At 34.2% G+C, this 17,823-nt stretch overlaps 1 protein-coding gene across 8 annotated transcripts in view; it reads left to right on the top strand.

The window, feature by feature from the left end:
* The window catches only part of SOX6 (SRY-box transcription factor 6), a 522,879-nt gene that overhangs the window by 226,862 nt on the left and 278,194 nt on the right, over positions 1-17,823 (top strand). For all 8 annotated transcript variants that reach the window (XM_084895473.1, XM_084895470.1, XM_084895466.1 and 5 more), the window contains one exon: positions 9,054-9,261. In XM_084895473.1, the coding sequence (XP_084751599.1) occupies positions 9,054-9,261 (208 nt within the window). The remainder of the gene's footprint in view (positions 1-9,053; positions 9,262-17,823) is intronic.

Genomic DNA, 17,823 nt, shown 5'->3' with positions numbered 1-17,823 from the left:
CTCACTTTAAAGCTCTTTTTACTGTTCCATTACCAAAAAGTTGTAAGTATTCTCATCTGTGAGGTTGCCTATCCATGATCTTTATTACCCCTCAGTGATCATGTGCCTTAATTATTTATTTAGACAATATTGAACACATTCAATTCAGGGCACTCCTATTTAAGAGATCCAGAGATTCAAATTGGAACATACTCAGAGGAGAATGATCTGGATGGCTGACCCATGTCTTATGAGGAAGAAAACGGGGATGTTTTGCCAGAAAAAGAAAAGATACAAGGCTACTATAATGCTGTGTTTATGTTTTGAAAGTGCTGTGGTTGTAAATGTTTCCATGGTTTGAAGGCATAGGATTCATATTCCTATAAATAAGAATGTTCGACAACCTCCAAAGATAAAATCAACTGCTTTGAGAAGTGCCAAATCTTCAAACAGTGAAGGTGTTTAAGGAGAGGCAAAAAGTTGCTTGCCAGGGAAATTGTAACAGCCATCATCACTACTACTACCACCGCCATCATTTAATGAGCAGTTACTATATAACAGATGTTTTATTTTTATTAATTAATTTAATTTTCATATCAACACTATGAGGTATGTTCTGTACTACTGTTATCATCACTCCCATTTTATAGATGAGGGAATTAAGGCACAGAAAAATCATCTAACTTGTTTGGGGTTATATGGAATGTAGATGGAAAAACATATTTAACTAGAAAATCTGGCCCAAAGACCTTTTACTTGTTAACTATTATACTACCTTTCTTGCATAGGAAATTCAAGTACTAGATGGTGTTGAACGATTGAATTTCTAAGGACCTTTGAACTTGAGATTTGATTGTATATGTGCGGCTTATGGTATTTAGATGATGCAAAGCTTTTCTATGTCATTGTCTTGACAAGTTTGGAGAATTTAATATTTTTCTGTATTTACTCTGTTCACTATATTTACTTTCATTTATTAAATATGGTAATGAGGCCATCTTAAAAAACTTTTGTCTTGTAATTTTTTTATTGGAATCAAAATAATATTTTTAAAATGGCTTTTCCTTCTTGGACTTTAGGAGTCATGATACTTTAGCAAATATTGGTTAAAAAAATCTACATTCTGACACATCATGAATAAATTTATTGTTATTGAACAGTATAATAATATAATAAAGTGAAATGATATTATTCCAATTTTGAGAATGCTATGTAAATTTAATATATTCTACCAGTATCATTTTTAATTAAAGAGAAAAAGAATATTCTTTATTTCACTATTAGAGCAAATGATACTTTTGTCAAGAATCAATTGTTGATAATTGGAGCCTAATTCAGTATTTTCATATATATATAAGCTTTTTAAAACCAGTGTTTTTCCTCAAAATATGTCACATTGGAGAAAAACATACTTTTTCCTCTGAGAAAGAACCTATAAATGTTAGCAATTTAGTTCTCAGGATATTAAAAAGGTTAGATTTCCTTTGTTAGCAAGAAGTTATTGGAACCTAGATTAGATAAAGCTTTTCTGTCAGTCACTCAATAACACCACAGTAGAGTGTCTCTTCACAGTCTTAGAACATTTTTGGTTCTTCCAAAAAAAGTTTTTTTAAGGCAGATAATCAGAAAAAGTAGTGCATACTAGTATATAGTATATAGTATAACTTAATATATTAATCACTGACATGGTTAAGTTGCCAATACATGCAACTTTAGTTGGTTTTATTATTGTTTTTAATTTCTTTACAGACATTGCATTTCTTTATTCCCTTTAGCAAAAGATTACCAGGAACATATCTATAGTTGAACAAACTGAGTTTCTTCATTGCAGTGAAGAGAACAAACACACCATAGAGAAACATGGAGTGTCTCAGTAAGAGAGTGTTGGAAAGAATCATTTTTAAGATTTAGACTTTGAGTGATTTAAAGTAGGGTCTGAGAAAACGGAGGTTTGCTATAGATAGAAAGAATGTCAGAAATCAGGATATCTCAATAAAGCTTATCTTTAGGGAAGGCAGGCTAGAGTGAGGTAAAGCTATAATTAGAGAGGTAGTATAACAAAATGAAAGAGCAAAACAAAAATGACAACATACAATGCAATAAGATTGAACACATTTAAATCAGCCTTGCTAATGGTTGGAAGAAAGAGTAAGAGGGGAATAGTTTGTCCTATAATTAGGTTGGACAGCAGAAAGGGAAGCTGATTAATTCATCTGGTTAGAGTCCATTTCTTAGTCATTTCTCCTGACTTCAATGACTCTTGCCTGTATGTGGGTTTCCACTCCATTATGTAGGACAAGAATTCCATTCCTGGTCAGAAATGGTCTCTGGCCCATGGTCTCTGGCGCAAGGTCTGTGATTTTCTCAAATCCTGACATCTTCTCTGACTTTGCAACCTTAGCCCACTTCTCTCCTCTGTTCACCATGTGGCTGTCCATTCACATTCCTGGGCTAGGTGCCATTGTAAACCCAGATGAATCAGAGCAGACACATTCTCTAGCTGCTCCTAGCCAGAATGGAGTTAATCCATATGCTGTTAGGTTGAATGGAAGTTCATAGTATCTCCAGGAAAAGCTGATTACAAGTGGTAAGGTTACTGGAGCTCCCTGAGGGTCAGGTCTTGGTGGGATTAGTTTGGGATGACTTCATAAAGGAAATGGTTTTTGAGCATATATTGATTATTCTACTTAGATGAGTGAGTATAAAGGAAAACCTAAAAATGGTGCCAGTGGTTATCATGACAGTATTTTCAGGACTGAAAACTGAAACAAAGGACAATTGGATAAAGGGCATTTGAATTTAATAATAAGAGTAGTTATCATTTATTGAGTCTTATGTGATAGTCACTGTACTCAGTGCTTTATACATTATGCATTTCTCACAGCAGAGATTTGAGGATGTAATTATAATTCCATCCTATAAAAATGCAGAGATTAAACTCCCATCCCCTTGACTATGGGCAAACCTTGGTACTCGCTATTAAATTGAACACACTGACAGTTTACAGGGCATGAGTTCTCAGGCGAGGTGAGAAACAGTGATACAGATTTCACCTGGCTCTTCCTGGGGGCATGCAACTTTGGAAGCCTGAACTATCATGTTTGAAGCTAACATCATGGAGAGGAAATATCATGTAGAGAGATCGCACAAAGATAGAGGATGATGTCTAAGGAACCCCTTACTTCAGCCCTGAGGTTTTGAAGTGTTTACATTTGGGAGTAAAGAAGTTTTTGAGATGATTCCAGATTTAGCAACTGACTTACTGACAACCTCAAGAGAGACCTTGAGGTAGCATCGAACAGCCAGATGCCTCTAAATTCCATAAAAGATAATAAGTGTTACTGTTTTAAGCACTGAATTTTAGGGTGATTTTTATACAAAAATCGATAACTAATTTTATTTATTTATTATAACTGTGGAATGGGAAAAAAACAACATTGGATTTGGAATCAGAAAACTACATTTAGATTTTAGCTCTGTCAGCTACAGAGCTTGGGGGAAGCCTCGTAATCTGAGTGTTACTTTTCTTCCTGGTGAAAATGAGGATGCCGAATTTTGTATTCAGGTGTTGGCAACCCATTTTTAGTACAGTATCTAGAGATTGGAGGGCATCCGAGGAGAAAGACAAAGGATCTGGAAATTATGATAAAGGAGAAATGGATTGTAGAAACTGGAGGAATTTCACCTAGAAAAGGACTATTTAATGCTTCCCTTAAGATGTTTGAACAACTCTAATAGGGAACTGGGAGTAAACTGATTTTGTGAAGCTTTTGAGGGCAAACAGGAAATAATGGGTGATAATTATAAGGATATAGATTTTAGCTGATATAAGGATTCCCTTTTAAATAGAGATTTATTTAAAAAATGTTAGTTGAGAACCCTCAACTACAGAAATATCTAGAAAGAATTTTTTTTTCTGGTTTCAGTACAGGGAAACTATAATGTACTAATCTTCAAGAAGTTCAAACTGCATTCTCTTAAATTTACTTTTATATTTTTTTCCAAGCATCTCTTTATTATATAAACAATATTTCTGATGCAAGGCTGGATGCTAGACTTGTTGAGGGACATCACTTAGTAAGTTATATAATGTCTAATAACTGTGCTGTATATCTGAAACTACTTAAATCATTTATCCATTGCTATTCATTTAATTAAAAATACAAAGAACACACAAAAAACGATACTTCATCAGTTATAAGTTAGAAAACACAAATAAGCAAAAAAAAAAAAAAAAAAAAAGAAATTTACCAATAATATCATCACCATTCAGAAATCACACTTGAAAAATTGAAGGAATATTATTTTAACATGCTTTTTCTGTTGTATTGAGATATACTTGACCAAAACATTATATTAGTTAAAGGTGTACAACATAGTGTGTATTATAATATATGTGTGTATTGTAAAATTATTGCCACAATAAGTTAACATCCATCATCTCACATGTTTTTTAATTGATGTATAATTGATATAAAATGTTATATTAGTTTCAGGTGTACAGTATAATAATTCATGAGAATAGTATAATGATTCAATATTTGCACATATTGTGAAGTAATCATCACAATAAGTTTAGTTAACATCTGTTACCATCCATACATGCTTTGTTTTTGATATTTATGTTTTTATCCCTTCAGACACAAAAACTTCTTACTAAAATATTCTTAATTTGTGAAAATTGCTTTCCTTTTCTAGAAACTCTGCTTACTGAATTTTTTTCCTGGTCCTACTGGGTACTTTTTCACTCTTCTACATATAATTTGAGTAATGTGTTTAATTGATTTCCAGTGAAATCCTCTTTAGATCACTTGAATCAACAACATTGCTTTATTTTTTGTGTTAGGACTGAAATTCGTTTGAATAATATTTTAAAACAATTTTTACTGTTAGGTTTGGTGAGGTCACCAACGTTAAGGGTTGAAAGAAAACATATTTATAGTAAATTTTCTTCGAATGAACTAATGCTTATACCGTGTCCCATATACTCTGCTTTTCGAGATATTCATGTGTTCAGTAATGTTATTCATTAGTTGTTTTCACAAGAAAGGCCAAAAGAAGAGGGGTAATCTCCTTTATGTTATTTTTAAAAATTACAACTAACCAGGCTTGTTAAAATTATTCATAATTATATCTGCATTATAACATTAAGGCGAAGCACATTTATTTAATTTGCCGTAGGGATTGACGTTTCTTCAAGTGAGGTACATCAGAATTAAAGTAACTGTGATCAGAATCACTTGAGATGTTCCTCAAAATTTATATTCCCGAGTCCTACTCTTCAGGGTATGGGAGGAGATGAAGGAATCTGCATTTAACATACTTGCCAGGGGATTCTGTATCTTGAAGTTTGAGAATCACTGCTTTAGGGAAATATTGTCTCAGATCTCTCAACCGTTGTGCTGCAGTGACATGCATTAAGACTCAGATATTATCATTGGGAATCTTGCCTCAATTGATATTTCATAGAATTTGTTTTTAAAACTTACAGAGTAAGTTAAGCTTTTCTTTTCTTAAGAAAACTTATTTGAAAATGATTTAGTCCTCTAGAAAAAAAGATTAGAGATTCTTTGTGAAGTCTGTTTTTAAAATAAGACATGATTGCCTTTTATCGAACAGTAATTTCTTCATTGAAAGTGTTTGGATTTGTCTCCCTTTACTCCAATAAATTGCCGAGAGCAGTGGTCGGCAAATTGCGGCTCACGAGCCACATGCAGCTTGCGAGCCATGGTTTGCTGCTCTGTTGACTAATGAGTTTGCCGACCACTGACCTAGACTCTCAATTCCAATAATTACAGGCTATTGTTGTTCCTTGTGATTAAGCCCCAATCCCAGTGGTCAGCAAACTCATTAGTTTACAGAGCTGCAAACCGAGGCTTGGAAGCCGCAGTTTGCCGACCGCTGGCCTAGAGGCCTCCACTAATGAAAGGCCATAACTTCTTAAGTTTTAGAAAGTTAAAAAGTGAGGGCCAGAAATATAAATATTGCCCCTTTCTATTGTTCCTAAGAATGTTATAAGATTACATATATGACTTAAGCCATTTATGATTTCATGCACTGCCTATCTTAATGCCTTGGTGAAATCATGACTTTTCAGCTTCTTGTTGCCTGCTTTTTGATGGTGTTGAGCCACTTTGCACACATTACAGGGCTGAGGACAGTGTGTGGGTAATCGGTGAGGGAACCCATGGTTACTGTCTGTGGTGCAGGATGGTAGTGACCACATTACCATGAGTAAAAAAACAACAACAAGAGATGTAGTTGATCTAAGTAAGTGACATGAGTAAGTAAGACTGAAATTAGTCCTGAGAGAAAAAAGTGGTACTGTATGGAGCCCAAATGCTTTAAGGACAACTTAAAGTTGTTACTCAGGCTGGAGAGTCACTTCTACCATGTTTTGAGTGATGGAAAAATTTGCTTTATTATGGACAATAGTGAGTCATCTATGGATAACCACCTTCTCATGTTTTGACTTGGTCTTAAATCCCTTAGATTGAATCAGAATTTGTTTTTTGACTTATAGGCTATGATATAAGACTAGTTTGCATTTGAAATGAAAATGACTGAAGCATGATTGATCAAATGGTAATTATCAATTCAAAAACACTTAGGTCAGATTTCTGATAGGGACAGTAGTAAGAGGTCAAATGGCTTTCCAAAAAACATATCTCAGTTTTTGCTTGTCCAAAGTGAAGAATCAAGAGGCCATTCCAAAAAGCCATGTTTAAGGCGTAAACATGATTGGTATCTAGAGGGGTTCCTCTGCATCACTCCACAGAGTTATTGTAAACTTTAATGAAATATAACATCTCTCCTGGGGAAGGAAGAGATCTAGGACCAAGGTAAAGAGGAGCTCTCTTTCCTGCTCTGCCCCATTAATTGTATCCTTGTTACTTGATTTCATGACAAATGTGATAGACATTGTGCCAACAATGGGAATGTGGAAAAGGTTAAGATTTGGCTCACAATATTTTTTTGCATGTGTCTGTCCAGTTTTCCCAGCACCATTTATTGAAGAGGCTGTCTTTATTTCATTGTATATTCTTGCCTCCTTTGTCAAATATTAATTGACCATAATGGTGTAGGTCAATTTCTGGGGTTTCTCTTCTGATCTATTGGTCTATATGCCTATTTTTGTGCCAGTACCAAGCTGTTTTGGTTATAATAGCTTTGTTGCATAGTTTGATATCAAGTATTATGAACTCTCTAACTTAATTCTTTTTCCCCCCCTCAAGATTGCTGCAGCTATTTGGGGTCTATATGATTCCATATAAACTTTTGAAGTATTTGTTCTAGTTCTGTGAAGTATGCCATTGGTATTTTAATAGGGATTGCGTTGAATCTATAGACTTTTTAAAATTGAATTTATTGGGGTGACATTTGGTTAGTAAAATTATACAGGTTTCAGGTTTACAATTCTGCAACACACCATCTGTATAGTGTATTGTGTGTTTACCACCCCAAGTTGAGTCTCCTTTGATCACCATTTATCCTCCCTTTACCTTCTTCCTTCTGGCAATTATTATATTGTTGTCTGTGTCCATGAGCCTTTTTATTTCTTTGCTTAATTCCTGGACTCGCAGTATTTTAATAGCTTTATTGAGATATAATACACATAACTATCCTTTTGATGTATACAATTCAGTAGTTTTTAAAATATATTCACAGACTTCACAATATTCAATTTAGTTCAAGACTCATAACATTTCTTACCAAAGAAGGGGGATAATACTCCGTGACTCCATTCCTAAGTCTGCTCCTTAATCAGCATAATAACACCTACCATTAATTAAACCACTGCCTATGAGTTTAGCATTGTGTCTAATTACTTTATAACTGTTATTTCATTATATGCTCCCAATAACTCTGAAAATAAGTTTTATTCCTACCTTCTTAAAAATGATAATATATACATACATAACATTTATTGAGTACAATTATTATTTAATATATGTGGAAACTTCTCTAGATTCCTTTTCCTTCCACCCCTTTCCACTAATTATTAACTGTAACTTACCTCCTGCTTCTTCTTCTTCTTCTACATAGTTCTGGAAGCTTGCCAGGCTTCTTTGTGAGGATGGTGAGAAATATAGGAGCAGATAGGATTTTCAAGCTTCTGATGAAAAAATCACAAAGGCTTTAGTTCGAAACATTTCTTATTGGGAGAGAGACTGCCTGAGCACAGATAGATAAGGCGAATGCAAGACTACTGATGGGCAATGGACAAATAGTAGTTGCTTTCAACCCTCAGTTCTGATTTAGAGGGATATGTAAATATTTTCTTTCTATAAACTTATAGGTGTATATTATTTTTCATCTAAGATTTGTTTTTCCTCATCACAGTTAGCCAGCTTTCTCTGTACTATGAAGTAATTCTTGTGCAAATGTTTCTGTAACAAACTTGTTCCTTTGTAAACAAATAAACAACAAACCATTTCTAAATGCTATATGAGAAATGTGTTTAACTAGGGTAAAGGTAAGGAATGGAAAGAAGTTTCTGTAATTTTTGACAGATATACAGCTAGAAAAAAGTGATTCTCCCAAAACTCAACATAGAAAAATATTCAGGTTAGTTATTTTTCTGGCAGTGACTTAGACATTTTTTATGTTTTCTGGTGAACAACTAACAATCACTGAAGCTAATTTCTCTACTGTTTCTAAGTTCAAGGATGATAATGTTTTTGTGATGTATATGTATTTTTAGGCTCTGCTAATTAAACTGCCAATTTAAAGAAAAATTTTACCAATTCTAATAATTAGTAATTGAATCTAAACTATTTTAAAAGAAGGGCACAAATGAGGAAGAAGTTGAGGTGTCCATTTTGAAATTGGTTTTGAAGCACAGGCTGCTTTTAATAAAAAACAACACACTAGTATGAATCTGCATTTTCATAATTGCTTTAGTGTTTAGTATTTTTTTAAGCGGAAATAGTTATTGTATTTTATTTGTCCATCTAAGCATCATATATTGTCAATCTGAGTTTGGGATCTTTTTCTCCCAATGATATGCAAAGAAACAAGTATTCTAATGGTTTTATTTTATTCTGTTTTTTTTTTCTTTCTCTCTTTTCTAGGAGTCAGAGAATAATAAGTTATGTTCCCTATATTCCTTCCGAAATACCTCTACCTCACCACATAAGCCTGACGAAGGGAGTCGGGACCGCGAGATAATGACCAGTGTTACTTTTGGAACCCCAGAACGCCGCAAAGGGAGCCTTGCCGATGTGGTGGACACACTGAAACAGAAGAAGCTTGAGGAAATGACTCGGACTGAACAAGAGGGTATGTGTGGACTTAAGTGTTGGGCTTTATTCTTTTAAAAATTCCAGGCCTTAAAAAAAAGAGCGTGGGATTTCAAGGGCCAGAGAAGTGCATAATTGGCACTAGCCTGGAAAAAGTTATTCAGAGGTTACCATGGTGATGGCAGATTGTGATCCATTAGGAGTGTTAAGCAGATAGCTCCATTTATGTAAAATTTTTGTGCATTTTTTTTTGTTTTGTTCTTATGATAGCAAATCAAGGTTTTCAACTGACTATAAGCCTTGCCCTGGAAAAAATGTAGTATAGGAATTTTTTTCAGCTGCATCTTTACTTTTAATTTTCTCTCTCCTACTTTCTTTTTGCTGGACAGTGTTTGATTATGAAAAATCAATTGCTTCAAAACAAAAAGAAAACCCAAAGCAATTTATTTCTTCTCATTTTTAGAAATATTATAAATATCATTATTTTGCCTCCAAATATTGTAGCATTGAGCGTTTCTAATATTGTTGAAGCTAAATGTTCAAGGGAGAAGTGCTTTGACATAGGACATCTACTCTAATATCCCACATCCACTTTCTCTCCCCACAAGAATCCACCTAGGTTCAAGTATCTCTAGGTGAAAGACTAATAATACTTTGTAAAAAATGTATCTTTATTGTCAACAGTATTACAGATGTCTCTCTTTCCCCCCTCCCCCATTTTCTCCTCTACACTGCACCTGCCACCCCGCATCCTCTCAGGCCTTCACACACTTGCCTGTGTCCATGGGTTATGCATATACTAGTATGCATACAAGTTCTTTGGTTAATATCTCCTTTGCCACCTCCATCCCCACCTTCCCTCTGATGCTTCTGTGTTTTCAGTTAAATAAATCAAATCTAAGTGATTGCTATAATGTGCATGTTCTTTTATTTTTTTATGTACAGATTTTAAACTTTAAAATGTAGGATAATTAATGGTTGTGGATTTACTACTAACATTGTAAGTTTAAATCTCTGTGGCATATAGGGAAATGGGGATTTGATATAAGGGAATTTTTCATGTTACTGAATTTTATTTCTTCAAGGGCTTAAAAGTTTAAAAACTTTCAAATTAAATTTGTGTAAGTTTCAAATTAATTTTTTGGATTTGTTTAGCACATCAGCAATTTTTGTGGAAATTTCTAGAATGTATTACATACTTTTCTGTCTTACTAACCACAGTAGATAGCATAAAAGTAAATATTATTTGATGATTTGAAGTCATGATGCAGTAGCCTATGAACACCAATACCTATCTGACAATTTACATGACCCTTGGTAAGTTCTACAATATCCCTGAGCCACAAAATTTAAAATTTCCTATGATACCTATACCTGATTTGGTAACTCAAAGATTTTGAGAATTAACTCTAATAATGAATATAAAAAGTCTCATATGAACTGCAAACTCCATAAATTTGAGGTATCACAATGATTATAATATTATAAATGTCAGTTATTTTACCACACTATACTGTAATGATGCCCCCAGAGATCATTGGGATAATTAAGACTGTTAGCTTTATGGTTATTTCCTTACAGTTCTGAAACTGTGGAGTTCTTGTGTTTATTTGATATAGATATAATTTTCAGTGTGTTTGTGTGTATGTGTTGGTTTCTCCTTTTTAGATTATAGGCTGCTATTTCTTGCTTAGTTGTGAATAATTTCTAATTTCTCCTATTAATCTATAATTCATGAAATTAGATGATCATGACATTCTGTACTATATTTAAAATATAAATAAATGTCTGGGTAAATTACTGAGACATTCTAGATAATATTGATGCAGCTATTCGTTGTTTTTTTTATTTCATATGAATTTTTGGAGACTTTTTTCTAGGTCTATGAAATATGCCATTGGTATTTTAATGGGGATTGTATTGAATCTTTAGATTTCTTTGGGTAATATGGACATTTTAATGATGTATGATTCTACCAGTCTATGAACACAGTATATTCTTCCATTTATTTAGGTCTTCTATCTCTTTTTTCAATGTCCTTTAGTTTTCTGAGTACAGGTCTTTTACCTCCTTAGTTAAGTTTATTCCTAGGTATCTTATTTTTTTTGGTGCAATGGTAAATGGAGTTTTCTTTCTTTCTTTCTTTCTTTCTTTCTTTCTTTCTTTCTTTCTTTCTGTCTTTTTTGTTTGTTTGTTTTTTGTTTTTTGTTTCTCCTTTCTGCAAATTAATTATTGGTGTATAAAAAAACCATAGATTTCTGGGTGTTAATTTTGGATCCTGCTACATTGCCAAATTTATTTATTAAATCTAGTAGTTTTTTTGTGATAAAGTCTTTACAGTTTTCTATGTATAATATCATGTCATCTGCAAATAATGACAGTTTTATTTATTTCAATTTGCTAGAATTTTGTTGAGGATTTTAGTATCTACTAGTATGTTCATTAGGGATATTGGCCTGTAATTCTCTTCCTCTGTAGTGTCTTTATGTGGTTTTGGGATTAGGATAATGCTGGCTTTATAGAAAGAGTTTAAAAGTATGCCTTCCTCTTGAATTTTTTGGAATAGTTTGAGGAAAGTAGGTTTTAGTTCTTCTTTGAATGCTTGGTAAACCTCCCATGTGAAGCTATCCGGACCACAGATTTTGTTTTGCTGGAAGGTTTTTTTTTTTTTTTTTTTTTTTTTTTTTTTTTTTTTTAACTGCTTCAATTTCCTTTATATAGGTCGATAACTATTGACCTATTCAGATCTTTTTATTTTTCCTGACTGAGTTTTGGAAGATTGTCTTTTTCTAGGAATATGTCCACTTCATCTAGGTTTTCCATTTTGTTGGAATAGAGTTGGTCATAGTATTTTTTTTTTTTTTTTTTTTTTTTTTTACAATCCTTTGTATTTCTGTGGGGTCAGTTGTTATTTCACCCCTTTCATTTATGATTATGTTTATTTTGGTCCTCTCTCTTTGTTCTTTGGTGATCCTGGCTAGAGGTTCATCAGTCTTGTTTATCCTTTCAAAGAACCAGCTCTTGGTTTTATTGATCTTTTGTATTTTTTTTTTTGTCTCTATGTCATTTATTTCCACTCTGATCTTTATTATTTCCTTTCTTCTGCTTACTCTGGGCTTTTCTTATTGCTCTCTTTCTAATTCTTGAAGTTGTAAGGTTAGATAATTTATTATCAGTTTTTCTTGTTTTTTGAGGTAGGCCTGTAGTGCTATGCACTTCCCTCTCAGAACTGCTTTCACTGTGTCTCATAGATTTTGGATTGTTGTGTTTTCATTGCCATTTGTTTCTAGGATGTTTTAAATTTCTTCTTTGATCTCTTTGGTAACCCAATCATTGTTTAATAGCATGCTATTTAGCCTCTAAGTGCTTGATTAGTTTTTATTGTTTTTATTGTAGTTGATCATAAAACTCTTAGAAGAAAACATAGGTGGTAGCTCCTTGATATTGGTTTTGGTGATGACATTTTGAATCTGACACCAAAAGAAAAAGCAACAAAAGGAAAACCTGATAAGTGGGACTATATCATACTAAATTTTTCTGTGCAGCAAAGGAAACCATCAACAAAATGAAAAGGCATCTGATGGAATGTGAAAAAATACTTGTAAATCATATATCTGATAAAGGGCTAATATTCAAAATATATAAAGAATTTATATAACTTTAGAATGGCTATTATAAAAAGGGCAAAAAAGTACAAGTGTTGGTGAGGATGTGGAGAAAAAGGAACTCTTATGCATTGTTGGTAGGAATGTAAACTGGTGTAACCACTATGGAAAACAGTATGGAGGTTACTAATAAAATTAAAAATAGAACCACCATACATCCATTGATTTTATTTCTGGGTGTTTATCTGGGGAAAAAACAAACACAACACTAACTAAAAAAGATATATCTATCTCCATGTTCATTGCAGCAATATTTACAACAGCCAAAATATGGAAGTAACCTAAGTGTCAATGGATGGGTAAATGGATAAAGAATAGATTGATATTATATGTGTGTGTGTATGTGTGTGTGTGTGTATATATATATATATATATATATATATATATATATATATATATAAATGAATGAATATGATTCAGCCATAAAAGTAATGAAATATTTCCATTTATAGCAATATGGATGGACCTTAAGGGCATTATATTAAGTGAAATAAGCATGACACAGAAAGACAAATACCATTTGATCTCAATTTTATGTGGATTCTAAAAACAAATAAACAGAAAACCCAAAAAGGTGATGGTGGGAGAAATGGGTGAAGAGGTCAAAAGGTAAAAAGAAAAAAATAAATATACACGTCCTTTAAGAAAATTATAGTCTGACTGGCATGGTTCAGTGGATGAGCATGAACCACGATGTTGTGGTTCAATTCCTGGTCAGGGCACTTGCCTAGGTTGCAGGCTTGATCCCCAGTAGGGGTGTGCAGAAAGTAACCATTCAATGATTTTTTCACATTATTGATATTTCTCTCTCTCTCTCTCTCTCTCTCTCTCTCTCTCTCTCTCTCTCTCTCTTTCTTTCCCTTTCTGTCTGAAATCATTAAAGAAATATAAAAAAAAGAAAATTATAAAACTTATTGATATAAAATATTTGGATAAATGGAGAGTTATATTTATGGATAGCAACGCTAAATAACATAATTAACTGAAAACTCTTGACTTAGGGTAGTGGATACACAATACAATATATTATAGAATTGTACACCTAAATCTATAATTTTATTCATCAATGTCACCCCAATAAATTCAATAAAAACAAAAAAATTCTTATCACTTTAATCTACAAATTCAATAAGTTTTTAATAAAAATCACAACTAGATTTTTGAATGTTTAGTGGTAGGGCACCTAAAGTGATTGGAAAATTTATGGAAACCAAAGGGCCAAGAAGAGCACAGACAGTTTTGCAAAAGTGTAAAATGAGGGGACCATTTTACTTATAAAAAATGCAAAAATATATATGGATTGTATGACTGAAAATATAAGTTGTACTCAGATTATAGAGGGCCTTTAATTCTTGGCTAAAGAGTTTGAACTTTATATTGAAGTTTATGGAGGAACCATAGACTATTTTTTAGTACAATAAAGTGATGGATTAGAGTAGGGGTGTCGAACTCAATCAGAGAAGGGGCCAAAATCTATAATCCAGCCTAAATCGCGGGCCGAATGGTTTACTGAACAGTCATAAACTGACAATGTCATAAACTGACAGCGGAGTGCAGTGATGACAGCGCGGTGCGGGCCACATTGCAAGGCCTGGCGGGCTGGATTTGGCCCACGGGCCTTGTGTTTGACATATGTGGATTAGAGCTTTTTTCCAGGGAGGTTAATCTGGCAGAATTGTATAGGATATATGGGAGCATGGAGAGACATTAAGGAAATTGTTTCAGGCTTGAGGTAATGAGGGCCAGGACTAAGGTGGCAGAAAGGAGAAAGGAAGAAGGGTGCATATGGAAAATATATCAGGAGTTAGAATTATTAGGACGTGACATTTAAGTGAGGAGACCAAGAGAGAAGGATGGTTCAAAGGTAACTTAGAGTTTCTAAACTTTGGGTGAATAGACGGGTGGTAGCACTGTGTGTGTGTGTGTGTGTGTGTGTGTATGCGTGCCTAAATGACCAGTCAACAGGCTGGCCGGCCAGTAGCTATGATGCACACTGAACACCAGGGGCAGATGCTCAATGTAGGAGCTTTCCAGTTACAGTCACTTGGCATCAGCAGTTCTTAGGTGACACACCTGGAACCAGAGAGGAAGGAGCCCGATTCCAGGGTACATTACCTAAGAACCACCCTCTTGCAATCCAGGACCCCTCAGGGGATGTTGGAGAGCCAGTTTTGACCCAATCACTGCAGGCCAGGCCAGTGCAAGGGACTAGTGCATGAATCTATGCACCGGGTTCTATTTAATAGTAATAATAATAATAATAATAATAATAAAGTAGAGGAGTATGTTTTAGAGATAGGAGCAATGAGGATTTCTATTTTTTAATTTTGAGTTTGATTTCTAGTTTTGATTATTATACTGCTTGGAGCAATAGAACAGAACAATATAATGGGAGAGCAGAAATAATTATAGAAAAGGACATTAATAAGTTTCTGATAGATTTTGGATTCTGTAATAATTATATTTTAGGTCTGAGGAGATATAATAGTTCCACCATATTTGCCTGAATTTGACCCTTTAAAATCCCAAGTCCATCTCCTCCTTTGAGACATCTCTTATCCCATGGAATATGTAAAAACTTTGAAATATATAACCCACCTCTACTTCCTAGTTTGAAGGCCATACCTCATGAGTGACAAGCCTGTGTGACTGGCATAATAAATAATCTTTCCCGAGTAATTCTTGGTCTGGAGAATGTTTTGACTCTATCAGACTAAATATCCCCTCCTTCCCCTCACTCCCTCACTTCCCCTCAAATACAGGAACTGTTTTATAAAAGGTTTATTTATTATGGTCTATTTTGAAAGAATATCTACATGATAAAAACTCTGCACCTAGTAATAGGAAAGTTATTCTCTTACAGGCAGATTCTTTGATCAACCAAATAATTCTCCATTGTTTTATCTGCCGTACCTTCAAGAAATGCGCTCTCCAGGCACTGTGTGCACTGGATTGCTGAAACACTGATGAACAAAGGTGTTTTGTTTGAAGTGCCTCCTCTGAAAGTGAGATCGGTGGGAAAATCAGCAACATTTTTGTTTTTCTGTCAATTTTACCTTGGTGTTTGTTTTGATTTTGTTTTGTTTTTTGTCACAGAGAAGTAGGTAGGTTGCTAGATAATTAGATAAATGCACAGATGCATGGATAGATATATAGAATGAATAACTTATCAGAATCTGCCTTTTAAAACATTGTTTACATTGGTGGGTAAAGTGTGCAGAAAGACTCTGATTAATAGATGTAGGTTAAGTTGCTTCCAAGATAAAAATCCTTCAACTGTGATTAAATGATGAGTTTTAGTTATCCTTGTATCACCCATCTTGTTGCCAATGTAGCTGGGCTCTAACATAAGCGACAGTTGTCAGAAAATGAATACTTTAAAAAGGACTTCTATATCTAAATACTTATATTTAATCAGAGAGTCCTTTGGCTTCTGAAAATAAGTTGTCTAATGAGAATTTCATTTGAGCAGCTGTGACTGAGGAGGTCAACAGGCATTGCCTAGGAGAATATGGCCCAGCTGGTTAAATCTGGTTGTTGTCGTGATTTAAATGGTCAAGTGCTACTTGTAATCCAGGACCGTCTGTTTGTAAAGGGAATAGTGAGTGCTTCAGCATAATGTACAGCTGTTTTAATCTCTCTTTAATAATAGTGCTTCAGCTACTATCATGTCTTATGTATCACACTACTAAGTATATGATCCTAGGCCGAATGAACTAGTTTGGGTCAGGTTCTGGCATCCTGTGAGATTGTAAAGAAAGGGATAGTGATGTAAATCTCAACTCTTGACAAAATAAATCCTTCCTTCTGACTTTCTGACCCTTTTAAAAGATTTATTTCTTAGATAATAATTATTGTGACCAGGAGGGAGTGATAAAGCTTGTGGTTATATGGAAACAGTACACTAAGTGAGCCCTCTTTGATAGAGGCCATAAGCTTAATCGAAAGTATGCAGGATTTAGGTACAGCTTCCTATCTGTTGATCAGAAATTAGAGTATTTGTCCAGTGGAACTGTGTGCTTCGAACTATCATGCTAATGAAAGTATGTGGATTCATTTGACTATATGTAGAGAAAGGGCATGAGCATTTGAGCTTTGGATTCCTGGTGGGAGAGGCTCTCCAATGGATTATGCAGCTGTTACCCAGCACAAGAATGAACACATGTTTATGTGTATATCTGATGGATTTTTATCATTATTCACATCTCTAAATAATAATTTGAATTTTTACATATATTTTCTCTGAATTATATTTAGTTAGCCTATATGTTGGTGTGTATTGCTCATTTGATAGCTTTGCTGTACTAAATGAGGAATGTGATATAGTTTAAACAAAGGAAAAACTCATTTTTGAAAGTCATGTGTTCTTAGTGAACTAGAATCTGGGTTTGACTATATGATCTAATATCTAGAGAGTTAATAAAGCCTACTGATTAAGAGTGTGGGCTCTGGAACTAGACTGCCTGTTTGAAACTCAGTTCAACATTTGCCAGGTGGGTGACATAGGACACCTCTGTGTGCCTCAGTTTCCTCAACCAAAAAATATACATAATTATAGTGCTATCATGAGGATCAAGATTTAATTAATGCACCTAAAACATTTAGAACATTTCCAGAACATAGTAAGTGTTCAAAAATACAACCAATATGGTTTTCTAGCTTGGAACCTTGAACAAATTATATTTTGTGCTTCAGTTCCCTCATCTGTAAAATTGGATAAAGGATACCTTGTAGGGTTCCAAAGGGTTTGATATCCTATATAATAAAGAGGTAATATGAAAGTTGACCCTCAGGCCCTCACACAAGATGGCCACCCCCATGTGGTAAAGATGGCCACCACAAGATTGCCAGCAGGAGAGGGTAGTTGTGGGGGATCAGGCCATCAGCGAAGGTCAGTTGGGGGTGAGCAGGCCGGTAGTGGAAGGCAGTTAAGGGTG

This window comes from Pipistrellus hanaki (assembly GCF_964339955.1).
Source record: "Pipistrellus hanaki genome assembly, chromosome: 9".
Taxonomy (NCBI): domain Eukaryota; kingdom Metazoa; phylum Chordata; class Mammalia; order Chiroptera; family Vespertilionidae; genus Pipistrellus; species Pipistrellus hanaki.
Note: the sequence above shows the minus strand (reverse complement) of the source record. Positions and strands in the feature narration are given on the sequence as shown.